The sequence below is a fragment of the Nerophis lumbriciformis genome, linkage group LG20 (genome assembly GCF_033978685.3).
Source record: "Nerophis lumbriciformis linkage group LG20, RoL_Nlum_v2.1, whole genome shotgun sequence".
NCBI classification, from domain to species: Eukaryota; Metazoa; Chordata; class Actinopteri; order Syngnathiformes; family Syngnathidae; genus Nerophis; species Nerophis lumbriciformis.
This window is the reverse complement of record NC_084567.2, coordinates 5,854,909-5,880,309: the sequence shown is the minus strand read 5'-3', so window position 1 is coordinate 5,880,309 and position 25,401 is coordinate 5,854,909. Positions and strand designations below refer to the sequence as shown.

The window sequence follows — 25,401 nt, the reverse complement described above, 5'->3', positions numbered from 1 at the left end:
TGTTTTAAAACAATGGTTGGCAAAAGTATCTAACATCAAATAACGGACAACTACTGTTTGAAAATAAAAAATGTATATATACAAGCATGTGCACAGACTTTTTCCATGGCTGTTGTTCAAACCAGAAAAAGGGCAAACATTGAAGAAAAACAATTCTACATTTTAAATACTACAAGAAACACATACATATTTTTCAACCCACTTAGTAGTTCAAAACCTTTAGAAAGTCAAATCATTACTCTGAATAAAGAAGAATAGCACTAAGAGTGTAGATCTCCACCAGGACCATGTCGAGGGAGGTGGGGGTTGGGTTGTGGGTGTTGGGGGTTAATTGTTCATATGTCTCTGATTTGCACATCAATCAGTCTGAGGAGTAAAAAGTGGCACTTGGTTATACAAACAGTTACCCAGCATCACTTATGCGTTAGTCAGTTTTGATACATCTCAACTTTGCAGTGAAAAAGGGTGTAGTGCAGGTTTTTGAGCGTGTACAAACTTGACACATGAGGCCCCTGGTCCCTGGACTGAAGAAGGAGTAACCAAGCACTTGAAGCATCATCTATCTTACTGTTCAGGAAGGTTTCAGATACAGAGAAGACATGGGGTCATGAGTAGATAATATTATGCTTCAAATAATCCAAGTTTGTATGAATACCTCAGATATTTGTGAAAGAAGCAGTGAGGAGGTCCTGGGTAAGGTGGATGTCGCCACATATGAGCAACATACCACAAACTAAACAGCTAATTGGTTATTTTCCCTTGTGTGCTCTTATGTGTTTTACTGCGTCTGCATTATGTTGGAACCTTTTACAGCACACTGAACAACTAAATGATTTTTCTCCAGCGTGTGTTCTCATGTGTCGCCACAAAGAGCCGTTATGAGAAAAGCTTGTACCACAAACTGAACAATTTAATGGTTTTAGTCCAGTGTGTGTTCTCATGTGTTCAGTCAAATTGCTCTTAGCAGAAAAGCTTTTGCAACAAACTGAACAATTAAATGTTTTTTCACCAATGTGTGTTCTCATGTGTTCAGTCAAATTACTCTTAACAGAAAAACTTTTGGAACAAACTGAACAATTAAATGGTTTTTCACCTGTGTGTGTTCTCATGTGTTCAGTCAAATTACCCTTAACAGAAAAGCTTTTGCCACAAACTGAACAATTACATGTTTTTTCTCCTGTGTGTGTTCTCATGTGTTGAGTCAGATTGCTATTTTGAGAAAAGCTGTTGCCACAAACTGAACAACTAAATGGTTTTTCACCTGTGTGTGTTCTCATGTGTTTAGTCAAATAGCTATTTTGAAAAAAGCCTTTGCCACAAACTGAACAAGTACATGGTTTTTCTCCTGTGTGTGTTCTCATGTGTCGAGTCAAATAGCTATTTTGAGAAAAGCTTATGCCACAAACTGAACAACTAAATGGTTTTTCACCAGTGTGTGTTCTCATGTGTTTAGTCAAATTGGTCTTAACACAAAAGCTTTTGCCACACACTGAACACTTATATGGTTTTTCTCCTGTGTGTGTTCTCATGTGTTCAGTCAAAATGCAATTTTGAGAAAAGCTTTTGCCACAAACTGAACAAATAAATGTTTTTTCACCTGTGTGTGTTCTCATGTGTCGAGTCAAATGGCTCTTTTTAGTAAAACTTTCAGCACAAACTGAGCAGCTCAAACATGTTTCACCTCTCTTCTTTGTAGAGCATTCAGAGTGTTTGTTGTCAGTGTGAGTCCTCATATCACCTTCACAGTCTTTATCGCTGCTCAAAGTTACTTCAACCTCGTCTTCAGCCTCACTATCTGATAGTGGAGCTAAGAGGTTGTCTACTTGTGGTTTCTCTTCATCATCTTCAGTCTTCACAGAGAGAATACTCAGTGGAAACTTGGTGTAATCAGCTTCCTCTCGTCCTAGAAGACACTCTCCCTCCTGAGTGATGCAGAGTTCCTCCTCTTCCTTTTTAATGCAGGGTGGTTGTGGAGTCTCCTGCTTCAAAGTGGAGCTCCCCCCTAACTGAGCGGAAACTTCTTCTGGATTACTGATCAGCTGCTGGACGTCTGCAAGACACAAACAACAAAAACACACTTTCTTCTATGTACTGTATGTGTGTGTAGTAGGGTTGTACAGTATACTGCTACTAATAAAATATCGTGGTACTAATCAATTGAAAGCGGTACTATACCACCTTTGAAAAGAACCGGTACCGTTCTTTCATCTAAATGCCGCTGTGCGGCGGTGACTTACTCCAGGGCCCATTTTTGTCGAGGGTAACACTGGGTCCATTAAGCTCCACTCTTTGGTCGGAAGGACGAGGCGGTCGATTAGTTACAACTTGCTCACTTTATTTATTATTTCCACAGGGCACAACCAGACATCCACCATGCTATTAACACTCCTGCACATGCTACCACTACCTCCCCTTACTCGCCCGCTCACTCACTGACGTCACTCAGACAACACGTTGACATTCTCACAAACACACATACTACTCTCATAAGTTAACCAGCTCCCCTGCTGGTTAACTTGATGCCAAATATTAGCGCAGTTAAAACTGCCCAATTACCGTATTTTCCGCACTATAAGGCGCACCGGATTATTAGCCGCACCTTCTATGAATTACATATTTCATAATTTTGTCCACCAATAAGCCGCCCCGGACTATAAGCCGCGCCTACGCTGCGCTAAAGTGAATGTCAAAAAAACGCTGCGCTAAAGTGAATGTCAAAAAAACAGTCAGATAGTTCAGTCAAACTTTAATAATATATTGAAAACCAGCGTTCTAACAACTCTGTCCCAAAATGTACGCAAATGTGCAATCACAAACATAGTAAAATTCAAAATGGTGTAGAGCAATAGTAACATAATGTTGCTCGAACGTTAATGTCACAACACACAAAATAAACATAGCGCTCACCTTCTGAAGTTATTCTTCATTCGTAAATCCTTCGAATTCTTCGTCTTCGGTGTCCGAATTGAAAAGTTGCGCAAGCGTGGTATCCAAAATGGCCGGTTCCGTCTCGTAGAAGTCATCGGGAGTCAGTGTCGCTGTTGTTCTGTGAATCCTGCCTTCCGGAAAGCTCGGACCACAGTTGTGACCGAAATATCTGCCCAGGCATTTACGATCCACTGGCAAATGTTGGCGTATGTCGTCCGAGGCTGTCTGCCCGTCTTAGTGAAGGTGTGTTCGCCTTCGGAGCTGTGTGAAAAAAGCCACCCGGCCTCTTCGCGTAAACTTCCCTTAACCACTCGCTCATCTTTTCTTCATCCATCCATCCCTTCGAGTTAGCTTTTATGATGACGCCGGCTGGAAAGGTCTCTTTTGGCAAGGTCTTCCTTTTGAATATCACCACGGGTGGAAGTTAGCATGGCAAGCTAGAACCACAGTGAAGGATGACTTCTCATTCCCTGTGGTGCGAATATTCACCGTACGTGCTCCCGTTCCACAGTGCGGTTCAGTTGCTGTGAAATACGGTAGTAATCCGTGTGCGGATGGAGAGATTGCGTCTTTTTATGAACCGGATCGCTTAGTAGGAGCCATTTTGTGGTCTTTACAGATGTAAACAGGAAATGAAACGTACGGTGATATCCGCGCGTTTTTTCTTCTTCTTCCGGGGGCGGGTAGAAGAAGAAGCGCTTCCTGTTCTATGGGGGCGGATGCTTTCCTTGGCGGTTGCTTGCGTAGAAGAAGAAGCGCTTCCTGTTCTACCGGGAAAAAAGATGGCGGCTGTTTACCGAAGTTGCGAGATCGAAACTTTATGAAAATGAATCGTAATAAAGCGCACCGGGTTATAAGGCGCACTGTCAGCTTTTGAGAACATTTGTGGTTTTTAGGTGCGCCTTATAGTGCGGAAAATACGGTAGTCAACTAATGCAAGTGAAATGACTACATTTTGTAACAAATTCCTACAATGTTTTGTCTTTAATAAATGTGTTTTACCTGCTACATGGCTTATCTGTGTGCATTTATCCATAGTTTTGTTTTTAGTACTTAATTAATAATTGTATTTTTCTTAAAGCACAGACCAGGAGTGGCAACCATAAATCATGAATAATTTAATTTAATGTCAGTAAAACTTTATGTTCTATTCTAATCTAATCCTTGATTATAGCAGACTATATGTAATATGGAAAATTGTCAATTGTTATTTGAGTGCAACGAGACAAGTCCAATGTGTTTAATGCATTTTAATTTATATTTTAACCTTGTAAAATTATTATTTGACTCTAAGTTTCTGTTTACAGTCAAAGCTTTCTCCTTCTTCTACATGTACAGACACTTGTGGAATTCACACATGGATACCTTAAGAAAAAGCGATTGCAGCTATTTGGGATACAACACTTCTCAAACGACAAGAGAACATTCGAATGTCCAGGTCAGCTGTGATTCTACTTACCGAAAAACTTTGTCCATTTGTCGAAGGAGAGTTAACGAGAATGCGGGCTCCCATGGATTAGATAAAAAAAAGGTAGCGTCGAGGGAAGACTACGGAAAATGGCAAATGCTTTTTTTGGATACACACGAGGGAGTACTGGAAAGTGGTCCCCCGGGTGATTCCCTTGTCCTACTGGGGGACTTCAACGTTCATGTTGGCAACAACAGCGAAACCTGGAGAGGCGTGATTGGGAAGAATGGCCATCCGGATCTGAACCCGAGTGGTGTTTTGTTATTAGACTTTTGTGCCCGTCACAGATTGTCCATAACAAACACCATGTTCAAACATAAGGGTGTCCATATGTGCACTTGGCACCAGGACACCCTAGGCTGCAGTTCCATGATCGACTTTGTAGTTGTGTCATCGGATTTACGGCCTCATGTTTTGGACACTCGGGTGAAGAGAGGGGCGGAGCTTTCTACCGATCACCACCTGGTGGTGAGTTGGCTGCGATGGTGGGGGAGGATGCCGGACAGACCTGGCGGGCCCAGACGCATTGTGAGGGTCTGCTGGGAACGTCTGTCAGAGTCTCCTGTCAGAGACAATTTCAATTCCCACCTCCGGAAGAACTTTGAACATGTCACGAGGGAGGTGCTGGACATTGAGTCCTAGTGGATCATGTTCCGCACCTCTATTGTCGAGGCGGCTGATTGGAGCTGTGGCCGCAAGGTAGTTGGTACCTGTCGTGGCGGTAATCCTAGAACCTGTTGGTGGACACCGGCGGTGAGGGATGCTGTCAAGCTGAAGAAGGAGTCCTATCGGGTTCTTTTGGCTCATAGGACTCCGGAGGCAGCGGACAGGTACCGACAGGCCAAGCGGTGTGCGGCTTCAGCGGTCGTGGAGGCAAAAACTCGGACATGGGAGGAGTTTGGGGAAGCCATGGAAAACGACTTCCGGATGGCTTCGAAGCAATTTAGGACCACCATCCGCCGCCTCAGGTAGGGGAAGCAGTGCACTATCAACACCGTGTATGGCGAGGATGGTGTTCTGCTGACCTCAACTGCGGATGTTGTGGATCGGTGGAGGAAATACTTCAAATACCTCCTCAATCCCACCAACACGTCTTCCTATGAGGAAGCAGTGCCTGGGGAATCTGTGGTGGGCTCTCCTATTTCTGGGGCTGAGGTTGCTGAGGTAGTTAAAAAGCTCCTCGGTGGCAAGGCCCCGGGGGTAGATGAGATCCGCCTGGAGTTCCTTAAGGCTCTGGATGCTGTGGCGCTGTCTTGGTTGACAAGACTCTGCAGCATCGCGTGGACATCCTGGTCGTGGAACTGTGGACCATCTCTATACTCTCGGCAGGGTCCTTGAGGGTGCATGGGAGTTTGCCCAACCAGTCTACATGTGCTTTGTGGACTTGGAGAAGGCATTCGATCGACCGTGTCCCTCGGAAAATCCTGTGGGGAGTGCTCAGAGAGTATGGAGTATCGGACTGTCTGATTTTGGCGGTCCGCTCCCTGTGCGATCAGTGTCAGAACTTGGTCTGCATTGCCGGCAGTAAGTCGGACACGTTTCCAGTGAGGGTTCGACTCCGCCAAGGCTGCCCTTTGTCACCCATTCTGTTCATAACTTTTATGGACAGAATTTCTAGGCGCAGTCAAGGCGTTGAGGGGATCTGGTTTGGTGGCTGCAGGATTAGGTCTCTGCTTTTTGCAGATGATGTGGTCCTGATGGCTTCATCTGGCCAGCATCTTCAGCTCTCACTGGATCGGTTTGCAGCCGAGTGTGAAGCGACTGGGATGAGAATCAGCACCTCCATCTCCGGGTTGGGGAGGAGACCATGCCCCAAGTGGAGGAGTTCAAGTACCTCGGAGTCTTGTTCACGAGTGAGGGAAGAGTGGATCGTGAGATCGACAGGCGGATCAGTGCGGCGTCTTCAGTAATGCAGACGCTGTATCGATCCGTTGTGGTGAAGGAGCTGAGTTGGAAGGCAAAACTCTCAATTTACCGGTCGATCTACGTTCCCATCCTCAACTATGGTCATGAGCTTTGGGTTATGACCGAAAGAACAAGATCACGGGTACAAGCGGCCAAAATGAGTTTCCTCCGCCGGGTGGCGGGTCTCTCCCTTAGAGATAGGGTGAGAAGCCCTGCCATCCGGGGGAGCTCAAAGTAAAGCTTCTGCTCCACCACATGGAGAGGAACCAGATGAGGTGGTTCAGGCATCTGGTCAGAATGCCACCTGAACGCCTCCCTAGGGAGGTGTGTAGGGCATGGCCAACCGGTAGGAGGCCAGGGGGAAAACCCAGGACACGTTGGGAAGACAATGTCACCCGGCTGGCCTGGGAACACCTTGGGATCCCCGGGAAGAGCTGGTGGAAGTGGCTGGGGAGAGGGAAGTCTGGCCTTTCCTGCTCAGGCTGCTGCCCCCGCGACCCGACCTCAGATAAGCGGAAGATGATGGATAGAAGATGGCTCAGGTGTGATTCACTACAATAAGGCCCCACAGCACACTTGATTCCAGTTAATTGAAATACCACAACACTGGATATTGTTCAGATAAGTTACATTTAAGAACTTGCACACAAAGCAACACTGGAGATGGCTATGAGGGCGCATTTTCCGCGCATGCGTATTAGGTCGCGTTGCGCCGGCAGACGGAGTGGGAGGGGGTCTTAAACGGTGGCATTGTGTGTGTGTGGACAAGGATAAGGTTAGGTGGGATTTATCCTGGATAACCTTAGCTTGCTTAGTGTAGAAGGGGCCTTAGAGATAGTGGCTGTTATGTCCAAAAATCCATTAAATAACTTGTTGGACTCGAGGAACAACTTAGTTTAGTAATGCTCGCTAACTTTTTTATTAGTGGCATTTGCCAAAACATAGGAAAGAGAAACTCTTCTGTTTAAATTAAAAAATTCAGACAGCGACCAAACAACTGTAGGCTAGTCTTCAAAACACGCTGCTAACGAGTCGTTGCTCGCGACTTGAACACGTCCATTCTTTTCTGTTACTTGACGACACGACAAACTGTACAGAGACTTTGTTAAATGTGACTAAATACTCACCTCACCTCAAGACCACGACATGATGAAAATAAAAACACACCAAACGAAAGCCTATTGTGTGTCTTTAACCAGTTTTGTAATGTTCTTGTGTCTTTAAGTTGATAGGTCAATCTGTGACGTCATTTCCCCTTTAAAGCACGTCTTTGTCAGAATAGCCGGTTTCAATCAATGGTGGCAGCCAGCCTTGTGTGCGTTGACGACTAAATGTAAGTTTTGTCACATACTGTTACAGCATTTGAACTGAATGTCGTGCCTTGCTACTTCTGCAAATGTTTGGTGCATCGTATGCTAAGTTCAGTTGTGTTTGGGTCAATTGAGAGATAATTAGTCTCGTTGACGGCGTTTACATTCACGTGTAGTTTATTTAACGTCATTGCAACTGCGATGGCGGAGTTTGGCCTTTAGATGGCGACAGAGACCACATAATCGCCATTTATGGCTCTGAAGCTTAGAAACTTGTTTGAAGTTCATGCATAGTTAAATGCAGTATATATGTTGTTGTCATGCACACCTTTATATTATATTATATTATATTATGTATGCATATACATGTATATTGCTGCATATTAATGAGTATATAATTGGATTGTAATTTTTCCTCTTTTCTCTATTTGTTTAGACCACACACACACACACACACACACACACACACACACACACACACACACACACACACACACACACACACACACACACACACACATTCACATCTACCTTTCAGCAATAAAGATGATTAAAGGATTCTCTGGCCGGAATCTGTCCATCGTGTCCCAACTCTAAAATAACTACTATCCCTTCCTTACACACCAAACGAGCCTAACAGAGTTGTTGTTTTGCTTTTAGTTTCTAAATTTGACTTTTGCATTCTTTCATCTCCTCTGATGTGAACTCCACTGCCTTCTTCAAGCTAACAATCATGGCGGTCCTTTGTTTACATTCTTCAACAAGGTCAGCTCATTTCGTCTTTAAGGGCTTGAAATAGCTTTCAAATGACAAAACTTCAACTCACTCACCTTCATCTTTCGTCTTTATCTCCGTTGGTGATTTGCTGGAAGTTGATTCTCTTTCATGTTCTCTTTTAGCGGACGTCGCCATCTTAGCATAGCAGTAGTCGTCCATCTTCTATCACGTCTTCAATCTTCACTTCAGATATCGCTCCAAACTCAATGCACGTTTCGTGGCTTTGGAAAATACCAATTGAGATATTTGTTGCTATATTTGCTGTGAATCATATGACTTTAAGATCGTGAATTCGAAGAATCTCCGAACAACCATAGCATGCGGTCTACGTCTTTTTGCTTCGCTTCAAGTACATTTGCGCATGCGCTAAAAGCCCGCCACTTCCGTTTCCTACTCCACAACAGATGTTTTTCAAAATAAAGTAAATTTAATCTTGTTTTAAAACAATGGTTGGCAAAAGTATCCAACACTAAATAATGGACAACAACTCTTTGAAAATAAAAATATATATATACAAGCACGTGCACAGACTTTTTCCATGGCTGTTGTTCAAACCAGAAAAAGGGCAAACATTGAAGAAAAAAATCATACATTTTAAATACCAGAGGTGTGGACTCGAGTCACATGACTTGGACTCGAGTCAGACTCGAGTCATGAATTTGATAACTTTAGACTCGACTTGACAAAATGTAAAGAGACTTGCAACTCGACTTAGACTTTAACATCAATGACTTGTGACTTCACTTGGACTTGAGCCTTTTGACTTGCTACTTTCCCCAAAACCCAAAGCTTAAAAAGTTATTTTGGAGCGCTCCGTATCTTTCATTTTCTTCGTCTGTGTCTCTCAGCGTGTTGTTCCTGTCAGCTGGTGTGCTCTCAGTACAACAGCCAATCAAATTAGATCTACGTTGTTTTCATCACGCAGCATTCATCCAATCGAATTGCAGGAGAACTAATGACCAAGAGTTGTCAAACAACGCGGCGGTGAGAAACAATTATGCCAAAGTTGGTTTCGTTCGGGTATAAAAACTACGACTTGGTCAACAAAAAACGAATTGCCATATGCAAATCACGCAGTTCGAATATTACATACGGAGACGCAACAACTTCCAACTTCGTTCGACATTTGAAGTTGCACAAAGAAGGGTAAGTTTTGAATGCAAAATAACGTTTATTGGCTAAGTAACGTGACTTTTATTTGCTGTGTAGTTAAATCAGTGAGGCTGCAAACTCACTGCTAACGTTATAACCATAGACATCTTATAAGTAGACGCAGCATCGAGCGCTACTGCCTACTGGCGCAGACGAGACGCGTGGCCGCCATCTTGGAGTGGTGATCCGCTCCACTCAGAGCAATTCATTTGGCAGGAGCAATGAACTGTCAGCGCATTTAATTCATTTTACCTCACTGAATACCACTGATTTTCACCCCCTTTTTTGTCATACGTGTAGCTATGATAAAGGACACATGTTTTTATTATTCAAAGTTTGCTTAACAGTAATAGAATAATCTTATATGCTATAAGTGACCAGACATCCGAGATCAAAACTGGGAATATAATCCCAGAGAAGGGGGAAAAAAATGGTCAGCTATTTTTAAATTGAAGAAACAATATGATTAGGTTATATATACATGCGTAAATCCTACACAAACAATGTATGAATACATTAGATATCTATACATCTTATAGACTGTATCTCTGTTGCTGCAGCAGCAGAGAGTTTATTCTGTCTTGACACTTTGTATTGATATTTTCTATTACTTTCTTCCCTTAAATGATCATGTTTATAGTGATTGTTTTATATGTATTTTTTTATGTATGTTGCTTTGGATAAAAGCGTCTGCCAAATACTTCAACATAAACATATATAAACACCTTAAAGTCTTTATATCAGCTAAAACCACCAATCTGTTTCACTGGATTCAGAATAAAACCAAATTCTGGTTTACCCAACAATGTTAGTATTTGATTATTGTTACTTGAAGACTTATTCCTGGTTACAATTATACTGTTAAGAAATTATTGTCTTATACTTTGCCTAAAATGAGAATGCATCATAATCAGTGGCGGCTGGTGAATTTTGTTTTAGGTGGGGCTGAAAGTTTGTAAACCAAACCCCTGTTTTTTTAAACTGTTTTTTATCTAACAAACTGTTCTTAGGGTAATTTATATTTGCTTTTTAACTGTGTATTTTTATTTCTGTTTTAAATGTTATTTTTTAGTCTGTCCTTTGCCTCTATTTATTTGTGGTGTACAGCCCTTTGTTTTTCAACTGTGCTTGTTTTTAAATGGCTTTATAAATAAAGTTGGTATGGTATGTAGGGAGGTTATCCGCCCCCCAGAAGATTTCTTTGTGATTTTCACATACAAATATTGAAGATCTTTGCTCCTTCTCAACTCTGTGCTAATATTCTTTTCACAAAACAAACCAATAGTACGTTAATGTCAAATCTTACTTACGAAAAGTAGTCCCCCGATTCCTATTTTCAACAGTCCGCTCATTTGAGCAGGAAAACGCTGAACACCAGCCCGGCCGGCATCTTTGTTTTCTACCTGTCAACTGTCAGTTTAGGCTGCTCGCCGGCTCCTCATCACCACTTCAAGATGGCGGCCAAATTGCTCGCGTCACAGCAGCCAATGCTGCGTCTACTTATAAGATGTCTATGGTTATAACTTCATGGCAAACACGGCAATCTGTTGCGTCCACTGCAGTTCGCTACCGTATTCATACTTTTTGTCAAGTGATTTTTTTTAAGCAGGCTTGCATGAGGTATCTACACGTAACGTTACGTTAGTCAATGTATCACACACAGCAACGTAACGTTAGACGGCGGTCAGCAGCACCGCGGATTTTAGCCACCTACAAAAAGACAAACATAGTCAAATAAAGGTCAGTTAAAATGTATACTATATTAAGAATATGTGTACATATTGCATATAGCCCTGACATCTAAAAAGTACCAACTCGGTTCATTGTCATGTTCATGTATTTGTTATGTTTTTCATGTGTACGCACACATAAACACACATACAGTATGGGATGAGATCAATGAGAAAAGGTGAGAACAGGATAGAAACCGCTATGGAACTAGTTACAATGCAATATGCCATGGAAATACAATGTTAACACTTTTGTGCAAATAAGTACAGTTGCACTGGTTAACAGTGATATTATGAAATGCAATGTCGGCACTATTTTTTTTCCTGCAATTTCAAATGCACTTGTTTTAATAAATAAAAGCAGCGTTTGAAAAGCATACACAATCTGTGTAAATATATTAGACTGTGGTAGGGCTGGGCGATATATCGATATGCGCGATTTATCGCGGGTTCGTCTCTGTGCGATATAGAAAATGACTATATCGTGATATTCGAGTATGCGTTCTCACGCCGTTGCTTTTAGCTGCTGGCATTACACTACAGGCTCTTCTCGCTCTTTCCTGTGTCTCCTTCTCTCAGACAGCAAGCGCAGCTTCTACATACGTCACATACTGTCACGTCAGACGTCACATACGTATACGACCTCTCGCAGCAGAGAGGTAGCAGCATGGCTAACGTTAGCTGTGATGCTAGCAATAATACGAGAGAAAGAAGGTGCGAATCTGGTAACAAATGAAGGAATAATTAATTCCCCCACAAAACAGCAGGGGGTCCATCGTCTGGCGGTGGTTTGGCTTCAAGTGAGAATATGTTGAACAGACAACCGTAATTTGTCAAATGTGGGGCGAAAGCGTTGCTATAAAAATTAGCATTTCTGCTAATATGTAGCATCATTTAAAAAGTCACCCGCTAGAGAATGAACTGTGCTTACTCCGCACGTCAACATCTCCGTTCGGTGCCACACGCCCATACCATTAAAATGCCAAAGCAAACATTTCTAGATCAACACCGTATGAAAAAATGGTGATTTTTTTAGTTGTGATTTCCTTCTCTGCATGAAAGTTTAAAAGTAGCATATATTAATGCAGTATGAAGAAGAATGTTTTAATGTAGACACATAGAATCATCATACTGCTGTGATTATATGCATCAAGTGTTCATTCAAGGCTAAGGCAAAATATCCACATATATATCGTGTATCGTGATATGGCCTTAAAATATCGCGATATTAAAAAAAGGCCATATCGCCCAGCCCTAGTCTGTGGTTAAAAGGACTTGAAAAGACTCAAAACTTAAAATGCAGGATTTAGGACTTGACTTGAGACTTTCCAGTCTTGACTTTGGACTTGACTCGAGACTTGAGGGCAAAGACTTGAGACTTACTTGTGACTTGCAAAACAATGACTTGGTCCCACCTCTGAATCATGGCGGCTCTTTCTTTACATTCTTCAACAAGGTCGGCACTTTTTTCAGGGCTTGAAATAGTTTTCAAATGACAAAACTTCAACTCACTCACCTTCATCTTTCGTCTTTATCTCCGTTGGTGATTTGCTGGAAGTTGATTCTCTTTCATGTTCTCTTTTAGCGGACGTCGCCATCTTAGCATAGCAGTAGTCGTCCATCTTCTATCACGTCTTCAATCTTCACTTCAGATATCGCTCCAAACTCAATGCACGTTTCGTGGCTTTGGAAAATACCAATTGAGATATTTGTTGCTATATTTGCTGTGAATCATATGACTTTAAGATCGTGAATTTGAAAATTCTCCAAAAAAATCATAGCATGCGGTCTTTGTCTTTTTGCTTGGCGTCAAGTACATTTGCGCTAGAATACAGACACTTCCAATTCCTACTCCACAACAGATGTTTTTCAAAATAAAGGCAATTTAATCTTGTTTTAAACAATGGTTGGCAAAAGTATCTAACATCAAAAAACGGACAACTACTGTTTGAAAATAAAAAATGTATATATACAAGCATGTGCACAGACTTTTTCCATGGCTGTTGTTCAAACCAGAAAAAGGGCAAACATTGAAGAAAAACAATTCTACATTTTAAATACTACAAGAAACACATACATATTTTTCAACCCACTTAGTAGTTCAAAACCTTTAGAAAGTCAAATCATTACTCTGAATAAAGAAGAAAAGCACTACGAGTGTAGATCTCCACCAGGACCATGTCGAGGGAGGTGGGGGTTGGGTTGTGGGTGTTGGGGGTTAATTGTTCATATGTCTCTGATTTGCACATCAATCAGTCTGAAGAGTAAAAGTTGGCACTTTGTTATGCAAACAGTTACCCAGCATCACTTATGCGTTAGTCGGTTTTGATACATCTCAATTTTGCAGTGAAAAAGGGTGTAGTGCAGGTTTTTGAGCGTGTACAAACTTGACACATGAGGCCCCAGGTCCCTGGACTGAAGAAGGACTAACCAAGCACTTGAAGCATCATCTATCTTACTGTTCAGGAAGGTTTCAGATACAGAGAAGACATGGGGTCATGAGTAGATAAGATTATGCTTCAAATAAATCAAGTTTGTATGAATACCTCAGACATTTGTGAAAGAAGCAGTGAGGAGGTCCTGGGTAGGGTGGATGTCGCCACATATGAGCAACATACCACAAACTAAACAACTAATTGGTTATTTTCCCTTGTGTGTTCTTATGTGTTTTACTGCGTCTGCATTATGTTGGAACCTTTTACAGCACACTGAACAACTAAATGGTTTTTCTCCAGTGTGTGTTCTCATGTGTTGAGTCAATTTGCTCTTAACAAAAAAGCTTTTGCCACAAACTGAACACTTATATGGTTTTACACCTGTGTGTGTTCTCATGTGTTCAGTCAAATGACCCTTAAAAGAAAAGCTTTTGCCACAAACAGAACAATTACATGTTTTTTCTCCAGTGTGTGTTCTCATGTGTTTAGTCATATAGCTATTTTGAGAAAAGCCTTTGCCACAAACTGAACAAGTACATGGTTTTTCTCCTGTGTGTATTCTCATGTGGTGAGTCAAACAGCTATTTTGAGAAAAGCTTATGCCACAAACTGAACAACTAAATGGTTTTTCACCTGTGTGTGTTCTCATGTGTTTAGTCAAATAGCTATTTTGAGAAAAGCCTTTGCCACAAACTGAACAAGTATATGGTTTTTCTCCTGTGTGTGTTCTCATGTGTCGAGTCAAAGATCTATTTTGAGAAAAGCTTTTGCCACAAACTGAACAAATAAATGTTTTTTCTCCTTTGTGTGTTCTCATGTGTCGAGTCAAATGGCTCTTTTTAGTAAAACTTTCAGCACAAACTGAGCAGCTCAAACATGTTTCACCTCTCTTCTTTGTAGAGCATTCAGAGTGTTTGTTGTCAGTGTGAGTCCTCATATCACCTTCACAGTCTTTATCGCTGCTCAAAGGTTCTTCAACCTCGTCTTCAGCCTCACTATCTGATAGTGGAGCTAAGAGGTTGTCTACTTGTGGTTTCTCTTCATCATCTTCAGTCTTCACAGAGAGAATACTCAGTGGAAACTTGGTGTAATCAGCTTCCTCTCGTCCTTGAAGACACTCTCCCTCCTGAGTGATGCAGAGTTCCTCCTCTTCCTTTTTAATGCAGGGTGGTTGTGGAGTCTCCTGCTTCAAAGTGGAGCTCCCCCCTAACTGACGGGAAACTTCTTCTGGATTACCGATCAGCTGCTGGACGTCTGCAAGACACAAACAACAAAAACACACTTTCTTCTATGTACTGTATGTGTGTGTAGTAGGGTTGTACAGTATACTGCTACTAATAAATCATTGTGGTACTAATCAATTGAAATCGGTACTATACCACCTTTGAAAAGTACCGGTACCGTTCTTTCATCTGAATGCCGCTGTGCGGCGGTGACTACCTCCAGGGCCCATGTTTTGTCGGGGGTAACACTGGGTCCATTAAGCTCCACTCTTTGGTCGGAAGGACGAGGCCGTCGATTAGTTACAACTTGCTCACTTTATTTATTATTTCCACAGGGCACAACCGGACATCCACCATGCTATTAACACTCCTGCACATGCTACCACTACCTCTCCTTACTCGCCCGCTCACTCACTGACGTCACTCAGACAACACGTTGACATTCTCACAAACACACATACTACTCTCATAAGTTAACCAGCTCCCCTGCTGTGCACATGTAGATACGTAGACGCGCACACAGCTGCTTGGCTTGATGCCAAATATTAGCGCAGTTAAAACTGCCCAATTAGCAGTCAACTATCCATCCATCCATCCATCTTCTTCCGCTTATCCGAGGTCGGGTCGCGGGGGCAGCAGCCTAAGCAGGGAAGCCCAGACTTCCCTCTCCCCAGCCACTTCGTCCAGCTCTTCCTGTGGGACCCCGAGGCGTTCCCAGGCCAGCCGGGAGACATAGTCTTCCCAACGTGTCCTGGGTCTTCCTCGCGGCCTCCTACCGGTCGGACGTGCCCTAAACACCTCCCTAGGGAGGCGTTCGGGTGGCATCCTGACCAGATGCCCGAACCACCTCATCTGGCTCCTCTCGATGTGGAGGAGCAGCGGCTTTACTTTGAGCTCCTCCCGGATGACAGAGCTTCTCACCCTATCTCTAAGGGAGAGCCCCGCCACCCGGCGGAGGAAACTCATTTCGGCCGCTTGTACCCGTGATCTTGTTCTTTCGGTTTTAACCCAAAGCTCATGACCATAGGTGAGGATGGGAACGTAGATCGACCGGTAAATTGAGAGTTTTGCCTTCCGGCTCAGCTCCTTCTTCACCACAACGGATCGATACAGCGTCTGCATTACTGAAGACGCCGCACCGATCCGCCTGTCGATCTCACGATCCACTCTTCCCTCACTCGTGAACAACAGCAGTCAACTAATGCAAGTGAAATGACTACATTTTGTAACAAATTCCTACAATGTTTTGTCTTTAATAAATGTGTTTTACCTGCTACATGGCTTATCTGTGTGCATTTATCCATAGTTTTGTTTTTAGTACTTAATTAATAATTGTATTTTTCTTAAAGCACAGACCAGGAGTGGCAACCATAAATCATGAATAATTTAATATAATGTCAGTAAAACTTTATGTTCTATTCTAATCTAATCCTTGATTATAGCAGACTATATGTAATATGGAAAATTGTAAATTGTTATTTGAGTGCAACAAGACAAGTCCAATGTGTTTAATGCATTTTAATTTATATTTTAACCTTGTAAAATTATTATTTGACTCGAAGTTTCTGCTTACAGTCAAAGCTTTCTCCTTCTTCTACATGTACAGACGCTTGTGGAATTCACACATGGATACCTTAAGAAAAAGCGATTGCAGCTATTTGGGATACAACACTTCTCAAACGACAAGAGAACATTCGAATATCCAGGTCAGCTGTGATTCTACTTACCGAAAAACTTTGTCCATTTGTCGAAGGAGAGATAACGAGAATGCGGGCTCCCATGGATTAGATTAAAAAAAAAGTAGCGTCGAGGGAAGACTACGGAAAATGGCAAATGCTTTTTTTGGATACACTCGAGGGAGTACTGGAACGTGGTCCCCCGGGTGATTCCCTTGTCCTACTGGGGGACTTCAATGTTCATGTTGGCAATGACAGCGAAACATGGAGAGGCGTGATTGGGAAGAATGGCCACCTGGATCTGAACCCTAGTGGTGTTTTGTTATTAGACATTTGTGCCCGTCACAGATTGTCCATAACAAACACCATGTTCAAACATAAGGGTGTCCATATGTGCACTTGGCACCAGGACACCCTAGGCCGCAGTTCCATGATCGACTTTGTAATTGTGTCATCAGATTTGCGGTCTCATGTTTTGGACACTCGGGTGAAGAGAGGGGCGGAGCTTTCTACCGATCACCACCTGGTGGTGAGTTGGCTCCGATGGTGGGGGAGGATGCCGGACAGACCTGGCGGGCCCAAACGCATAGTGAGGGTTTGCTGGGGACGTCTGGCAGAGTCTCCTGTCAGAGACAATTTCAATTCCCACCTCCGGAAGAACTTTGAACATGTCACGAGGGAGGTGCTGGACATTGAGTCCTAGTGGATCATGTTCCGCACCTCTATTGTCGAGGCGGCTGATTGGAGCTGTGGCCGCAAGGTAGTTGGTACCTGTCGTGGCGGTAATCCTAGAACCCGTTGGTGGACACCGGCGGTGAGGGATGCTGTCAAGCTGAAGAAGGAGTCCTATCGGGTTCTTTTGGCTCATAGGACTCCGGAGGCAGCGGACAGGTACCCACAGGCCAAGCGGTGTGCGGCTTCAGCGGTCGTGGAGGCAAAAACTCGGACATGGGAGGAGTTTGGGGAAGCCATGGAAAACGACTTTCGGACGGCTTCGAAGCAATTATGGACCACCATCCGCCGCCTCAGGAAGGGGAAGCAGTGCACTATCAACACCGTGTATGGCGAAGATGGTGTTCTGCTGACCTCGACTGCGGATGTTGTGGATCGGTGGAGGGAATACTTCGAATACCTCCTCAATCCCACCAACAGGTCTTCCTATGAGGAAGCAGTGCCTGGGGAATCTGTGGTGGGCTCTCCTATTTCTGGGGCTGAGGTTGCTGAGGTAGTTAAAAAGCTCCTCGGTGGCAAGGCCCCGGGGGTAGATGAGACCCGCCCGGAGTTCTTTAAGGCTCTGGATGCTGTGGCGCTGTCTTGGTTGACAAGACTCTGCAGCATCGCGTGGACATCCTGGTCCTGGAACAGTGGACCATCTCTATACTCTCGGCAGGGTCCTTGAGGGTGCATGGGAGTTTGCCCAACCAGTCTACATGTGCTTTGTGGACTTGCAGAAGGCATTCGACCGTGTCCCTCGGAAAATCCTGTGGGGAGTGCTCAGAGAGTATGGAGTATCGGACTGTCTGATTGTGTCGGTCCGCTCCCTGTGCGATCAGTGTCAGAGCTTGGTCTGCATTGCCGGCAGTAAGTCGGACACGTTTTCAGTGAGGGTTGGACTCCGCCAAGGCTGCCCTTTGTCACCCATTCTGTTCATAACTTTTATGGACAGAATTACTAGGCGCAGTCAAGGCGTTGAGGGGATCCGGTTTGGTGGCTGCAGGATTAGGTCTCTGCTTTTTGCAGATGATGTGGTCCTGATGGCTTCATCTGGCCAGCATCTTCAGCTCTCACTGGATCGGTTTGCAGCCGAGTGTGAAGCGACTGGGATGAGAATCAGCTCCTCCATCTCCGGGTTGGGTAGGAGACTATGCCCCAAGTGGAGGAGTTCAAGTACCTCGGAGTCTTGTTCACGAATGAGGGAAGAGTGGATCGTGAGATCGACAGGCGGATCGGTGCGGCGTCTTCAGTAATGCAGACGCTGTATCGATCCGTTGTGGTGAAGGAGCTGAGTTGGAAGGGAAAACTCTCTATTTACCGGTCGATCTACGTTCCCATCCTCACCTATGGTCATGAGCTTTGGGTTAAAATCGAAAGAACAAGATCAAGGGTACAAGCGGCCAAAATGAGTTTCCTCCGCCGGGTGGCGGGGCTCTCCCTTGGAGATAGGGTGAGAAGCTCTGCCATCCGGGGGGAACTCAAAGTAAAGCTTCTGCTCCACCACATGGAGAGGAACCAGATGAGGTGGTTCAGGCATCTGGTCAGGATGCCACCTGAATGCCTCCCTAGGGAGGTGAGTAGGGCATATCCAACCGGTAGGAGGCCAGGGGGAAAACCCAGGACACGTTGGGAAGACGATGTCACCCGGCTGGCCTGGGAACGCCTCTGGATCCCCGGGAAGAGCTGGTCGAAGTGGCACGGTGCGCCCCCTCCCTTCCCGTAACATGACTCTTTTTGGACGTCACCACATCAAAAAATTCAACACAAGATGTCAAAACGGCCAAAACTGTCAGGTGCCCAGGGAAGAAAAAAGAGAAAAGAAGAGGAGGAGAAACGAGAAAAAGACAGAGGTAGCCTACATGAAATTATTTGTATGTTCCAGAATGTGATAGTAACCTGGCTTTTTAGCATTAAGCTAATGTTACATGATTCGGCAATTGCTAATCAATAAATAGCGAGTTCTGTTTTAACGTCGGGTTAATATTGTGGAGGGGGCTAAATTGTTATGGAAAATAATAATGTAACGTTAGGTAATTACAGTACTCCCACCTTACATTCCTCAGGGACATTTGTATTAGATCTTTTAAGCAGGTGTTTTTTGTTTACATTGTTATTGCCTTCTGGTTAGCTAATGTTTGCCCTGCAGGTAATAGTCACTTTTCCACCCCTTTATATATTAGGTATAGTTGTAAGCCTAGTTGTTAAAGTGCACATCATTAATGTTAATTAAGCAATATCACATGAGAGGGAATGCTGTTTTTTAAATTTGAGCACTGCTGTGATTCGGTTAAAGATAATCATAACATAACATTCTCATATAATATATTATACTGTTACTTTGAATTCTGCTATTCAGCATTTCACTGTAATGATGACAATAAATTGAATCTAATTTAATTTGCATATCAGTCAACATCATACATATATCTCTTTGGTTTTTCATCTATATTATATCATTTAATTTTATTCCTGGAATCATATGTTTTTATTATTAGACTGTAATACTCAATGGTGTCACATACTCCTCCTCTCTTCAGATGCACTGTTGAAGTTTCTAAATCCCACCCCTGGGCCATCTACCACATCTACCGCTGCTGCCTCCACTTCAGCAGCACAACCCACCAGTGATGCAGCATCAGCAGCACAACCCAGCCATGATGCAGCAGCATCAAGCGGTCTTCCTGTTGCCTCCACCTCAGCAGCACAACCCACCAGTGATGCAGCATTAGCAGCACAACCCAGCAGTGATGCAGCAGCATCAAGCGGTCTTCCTGTTGCCTCCACCTCAGCAGCACAACCCACCAGTTTTGCAGCAGCATCAAGCGCTCCTCCTGTTGCCTCTACCTCAGCAGCACAACCCAGCAGTGATGCAGCCGCATCAAGCGGTCCTCCTGCTGCACCAATAGACCCTGCTGACTGGCCTTCTGCTTTAACTGAAAAGTTACGAACAGAGTTAGTTCACAGAGGTCCATTTGTAATTGATGGTGACTTCACATTCCCGAAACAGAAAGACGGACGAAGGTGTCAGCATGATTATTTTAACAGACTCTTAATCAATGGGGAAAAGGTGAGAAGAACCTGGCTTATGTACTCGAAAAAAGAGGATATCTTGCACTGCTTCTGCTGCAAAATGTTTTCCAAGAGAGATTACAAACTGACTAGGGAAGGTCTGAAGGACTGGAAAAATGCAAGCCACTTGCTCAAGGTCCATGAGGATAGCCAGGAGCATAATGCTCACATGGCAACATGGAAGGACTTGGAGGTCCGTTTTGCGAAAGGACTCACAATAGATAAACAAGAGATGGCACTTGCTGAGGCTGAGAGAAAAAGGTGGCGTGAAGTTCTACATCGTTTGGTGGCAATAATTCAGTCCTTAGCTGAAAGAAACATGGCTTTCAGGGGGTCCACAGACACATTAAATAAACCAGACAATGGCAATTTTCTGAAAGAAGTGGAGCTTATGGCCAAATTTGATCCAGTGATGAAGCAGCATGTCAGTAGAGTAGAAAGTGGAGCTGGCAGTCACGTACATTATCTGGGAAAAACAATCCAAAATGAACTGATTGACTCCATCAGTTCAAGAATAATAAAACGCATCGTGGAAGAGATCAAAACATCAAAGTATTTCTCCATCATTTTAGATTGCACACCTGACCTGAGTCATAAGGAACAGCTGTCTGTCATAGTCAGGATAGTGTCACAAGAAGACATACCACAAGTTAAAGAGCATTTCCTGGGCTTTCTTGTTGCAGAGGAATCAACAGGAGATCATTTGTCAACTCTCATCCTAAAACGGTTAGAGGAGCTTAACATTCCTTTTGAAGACTGCAGAGGACAGTCTTATGACAATGGGGCCAACATGAAGGGAAAAATTAAAGGTGTTCAGGCAAGGTTGCTTCAGCTAAACTCAAGAGCTTTTTTTGTCCCATGTGGTGCCCACACTTTAAATCTGGTAGTAGCTGATGCTGGAAAAAGCTCACCAGATGCCCTTGGCTACTTTGGGCATTTAGCAAAGTTATTCAAGCTCTTCTCAGCCTCCACCCATAGGTGGGGTGTCCTGCTGAAACATGTTAAAACCACTTTGAAATCATGGGCTGAGACCAGATGGGAAAGCAGGATAAAAAGCATTGAGGCAGTCAGATATCAGGCTCGGCAAGTCAGAGAGGCTCTTCTGGAGGTGAGGGAAACAACTACAGACCCTGTGGTGAGAGTTGAAGCCCAGTCTTTGGCTGAGGAGATTGGATCCTATCGTTTTTGCATTTGTACAGCCATCTGGTATGACATTCTCAGCAAGATCCAGTATGTGAGTAAACTCATGCAGTCGCCCTCCATGCAGCTCGATGTGGCTGTCGACTTGCTGAAGAAAACCAAAGATTCCCTCACCAGCTACAGAAACACTGGATTTTCTGATGCACAGACAACGGCAAAGGAGATGTGTGAAGAAATGAATGTGGAGGCTGAACTCAAACAAAAGCGATTGAGAACCACCAAAAGGCACTTCGGTTATGAGTCTCCAGATGAGCCCATACAAGATGCACTTAAAAAAATGGAAACCACCGTAGTGGATACAGCCATCTCTTCCCTTGATGAGAGATTTCAGAGCCTTGGAGAGGTGAATGACAAGTTTGGAGTACTCCTCAATTTCCACAACTTACAAAAAGAAGAGCTGCTACAGCAGTGCCAAACCCTGAGTGCTACTCTGACCCATGACAGAAGAGGAAGCGCTTCTTCTTCTACGGTAAGCAACCGCCAAGGTAAGCACCCGCCCCCATAGAAGAGGAAGCGCTTCTTCTTCTACTGTAAGCAACCACCAAGGTAAGCACCCGCCCCCGTGGAAGAAGAAGCGCGCGGATATTACGTTTCATTTCATTTGTGTTTACATCTGTAAAGACCACAAAATGGCTCCTATTAAGAGACACGCGTACAACGCAGAATTCAAACTCAAGGCAATAAGTCACGCAGTAGAACACGGAAATAGAGCAGCAGCGAGAGAATTGAACATAAATTAATCAATGGTGCGTAGGTAGAGGAAGCAACAAGATGACCTGCGCCACTAAGACAGGGAGACAGCGCCGGACGACATACGCCAACATCTGCCAGTGGATTGTAAATGCCTGAGCGGATATATCGGTCTCAACTGTGGCCCGAGCTTTCCGGAAGGCAGGATTCACGGAACTGCTGGACAACAACAGCAACATTGACTCTGATGACTTCGACGAGACGGAGCCGGCCATTTTGGATGCCGTATTCGCCCAACTTTTTAAGTCAGACACTGAAGAAGAATTCGAGGGATTTATGGATGAGGAATAATTTCAAAAAAAAAGCTTTAAATGTTTATTTTGTGTGTTGTGTGACATTAACGTTCGAGCAACGTTGAGTTATTGATGTTGCTATTACTCTGCACTATTTTGAGTGTTACTATTTTTGTGATTGCACATTTGCACATTACATTTTGGGGGTGAACAGAGTTGTTAGAACGCTGGTTTGTAATATATTATTAAAGTTTGACTGACCTATCTGACTGTTTTTTTGACATTCCCTTTAGCGCAGCGTAGGCGCGAATTATAACGCGGGGCGGCTTATAGGTGAACAAAGTTTTGAAATATGCCATTCATTGAAGGCGCGGCTTATAACCCGGGGCGCCTTATAGGTGAACAAAGTTTTGAAATATGCCGTTCATTGAAGGCGCGGCTTATAACCCAGGGCGGCTTATAGTGCGGAAAATACGGTATTCATTTTTTATATTCATTTATTTATTCATATTTTTTTTTTATCTTGTTAACTATTCTGATTGTTAATTTGCTTTCTTTAAGTAAAAAAAAAAAGGTCAAAGACAAAGCTATTTGGTTTCTTGTGAGTATATACACTTCACTGCCGATGTGGGGGGGCGCCACCTAAAATCTTGCCTAGGGCGCCAGATTGGTTAGGTGGGCCTGCCCACAGCACACTGGATTCCAGTTAATTGAAATACCACAACACTGGATATTGTTCAGATAAGTTACATTTAAGAACTTGCACACAAAGCAACACTGGAGATGGCTATGAGGGCGCATTTTCCGCGCATGCGTATTAGGTCGCGTTGCGCCGGCAGACGGAGTGGGAGGGGGTCTTAAACGGTGGCATTGTGTGTGTGTGGACAAGGATAAGGTTAGGTGGGATTTATCCTGGATAACCTTAGCTTGCTTAGTGTAGAAGGGGCCTTAGAGATAGTGGCTGTTATGTCCACTCAAAAATCCATCCAATAACTTGATGGACTCGAGGAACAACTTAGTTTAGTAATGCTCGCTAACTTTTTTATTAGTGGCATTTGCCAAACATAGGAAAGAGAAACTCTTCTGTTTAAATTAAAAAATTCAGACAGCGACCAAACAACTGTAGGCTAGTCTTCAAAACACGCTGCTAACGAGTCGTTGCTCGCGACTTGAACACGTCCATTCTTTTCTGTTACTTGACGACACGACAAACTGTACAGAGACTTTGTTAAATGTGACTAAATACTCACCTCACCTCAAGACCACGACATGATGAAAATAAAAACACACCAAACGAAAGCCTATTGTGTGTCTTTAACCAGTTTTGTAATGTTCCTGTGTCCTTAAGTTGATAGGTCAATCTGTGTCGTCATTTCCCCTTTAAAGCACGTCTTTGTCAGAATAGCCGGTTTCAATCAATGGTGGCAGCCAGCCTTGTGTGCGTTGACGACTAAATGTAAGTTTTGTCACATACTGTTACAGCATTTGAACTGAATGTCGTGCCTTGCTACTTCTGCAAATGTTTGGTGCATCGTATGCTAAGTTCTGTTGTGTTTGGGTCAATTGAGAGATAATTAGTCTCGTTGACGGCGTTTACATTCACGAGTAGTTTATTTAACGTCATTGCAACTGCGATGGCGGAGTTTGGCCTTTAGATGGCGACAGAGACCACATAATCGCCATTTATGGCTCTGAAGCTTAGAAACTTGTTTGAAGTTCATGCATAGTTAAATGCAGTATATATGTTGTTGTCATGCACACCTTTATATTATATTATATTATATTATGTATGCATATACATGTATATTGCTGCATATTAATGAGTATATAATGGGATTGTAATTTTTCCTCTTTTCTCTATTTGTTTAGACCACACACACACACACACACACACACACACACACACACACACACACACACACACACACACACACACACACACACACACACACACACACACACACACACACACACACACATCTACCTTTCAGCAATAAAGATGATTAAAGGATTCTCTGGCCGGAATCTGTCAACGTGTCCCAACTCTAAAATAACTACTATCCCTTCCTTACACACACCAAACGAGCCTAACAGAGTTGTTGTTTTGCTTTTAGTTTCTAAATTTGACTTTTGCATTCTTTCATCTCCTCTGATGTGAACTCCACTGCCTTCTTCAAGCTAACAATCATGGCGGCTCTTTCTTTACATTCTTCAACAAGGTCGGCTCATTTAGACTTTAAGGGCTTGAAATAGCTTTCAAATGACAAAACTTCAACTCACTCACCTTCATCTTTCGTCTTTATCTCCGTTGGTGATTTGCTGGAAGTTGATTCTCTTTCATGTTCTCTTTTAGCAGACGTCGCCATCTTAGCATAGCAGTAGTCGTCCATCTTCTATCACGTCTTCAATCTTCACTTCACATATCGCTCCAAACTCAATGCACGTTTCGTGGCTTTGGAAAATACCAATTGAGATATTTGTTGCTATATTTGCTGTGAATCATATGACTTTAAGATCGTGAATTCGAACATTCTCCGTAGAACCATAGCTTGCGGTCTTTAAGTCTTTTTGCTTGGCTTCAAGTACATTTGCGCATGCGCTAGAAGCCCGCCTCTTCCGTTTCCTACTCCACAACAGTTGTTTTTCAAAATAAAGTAAATATAATCTCGTTTTAAAACAATGGTTGGCAAAAGTATCTAACATTAAATAATGGACAACAACTCTTTGAAAATAAAAAATATATATATACAAGCACGTGCACAGACTTTTTCCATGGCTGTTGTTCAAACCAGAAAAAGGGCAAACATTGAAGAAAAAAATCATACATTTTA

General features: G+C 43.3%; 2 protein-coding genes across 2 annotated transcripts; both read right to left on the bottom strand.

The window, feature by feature from the left end:
• Positions 1–334: 334 nt before the first annotated feature.
• On the bottom strand, positions 335–13,575 carry LOC133619348 (uncharacterized). The gene is made up of 2 exons (XM_061980323.2): positions 13,569–13,575; positions 335–2,050 (listed from the first exon to the last, which is right to left on the bottom strand). Exons 1-2 carry the CDS (start codon positions 13,573–13,575, stop codon positions 750–752), a joined length of 1,308 nt encoding a protein of 435 aa, XP_061836307.2. The 3' UTR covers positions 335–749.
• On the bottom strand, positions 13,409–20,349 carry LOC133619377 (uncharacterized). The gene is made up of 3 exons (XM_072915521.1): positions 20,313–20,349; positions 19,967–20,251; positions 13,409–14,959 (listed from the first exon to the last, which is right to left on the bottom strand). The coding sequence occupies exons 1-3, from the start codon at positions 20,347–20,349 to the stop codon at positions 13,911–13,913; spliced, it is 1,371 nt and encodes a 456-aa protein (XP_072771622.1). The 3' UTR covers positions 13,409–13,910.
• Between the last annotated feature and the right edge of the window lie 5,052 nt (positions 20,350–25,401).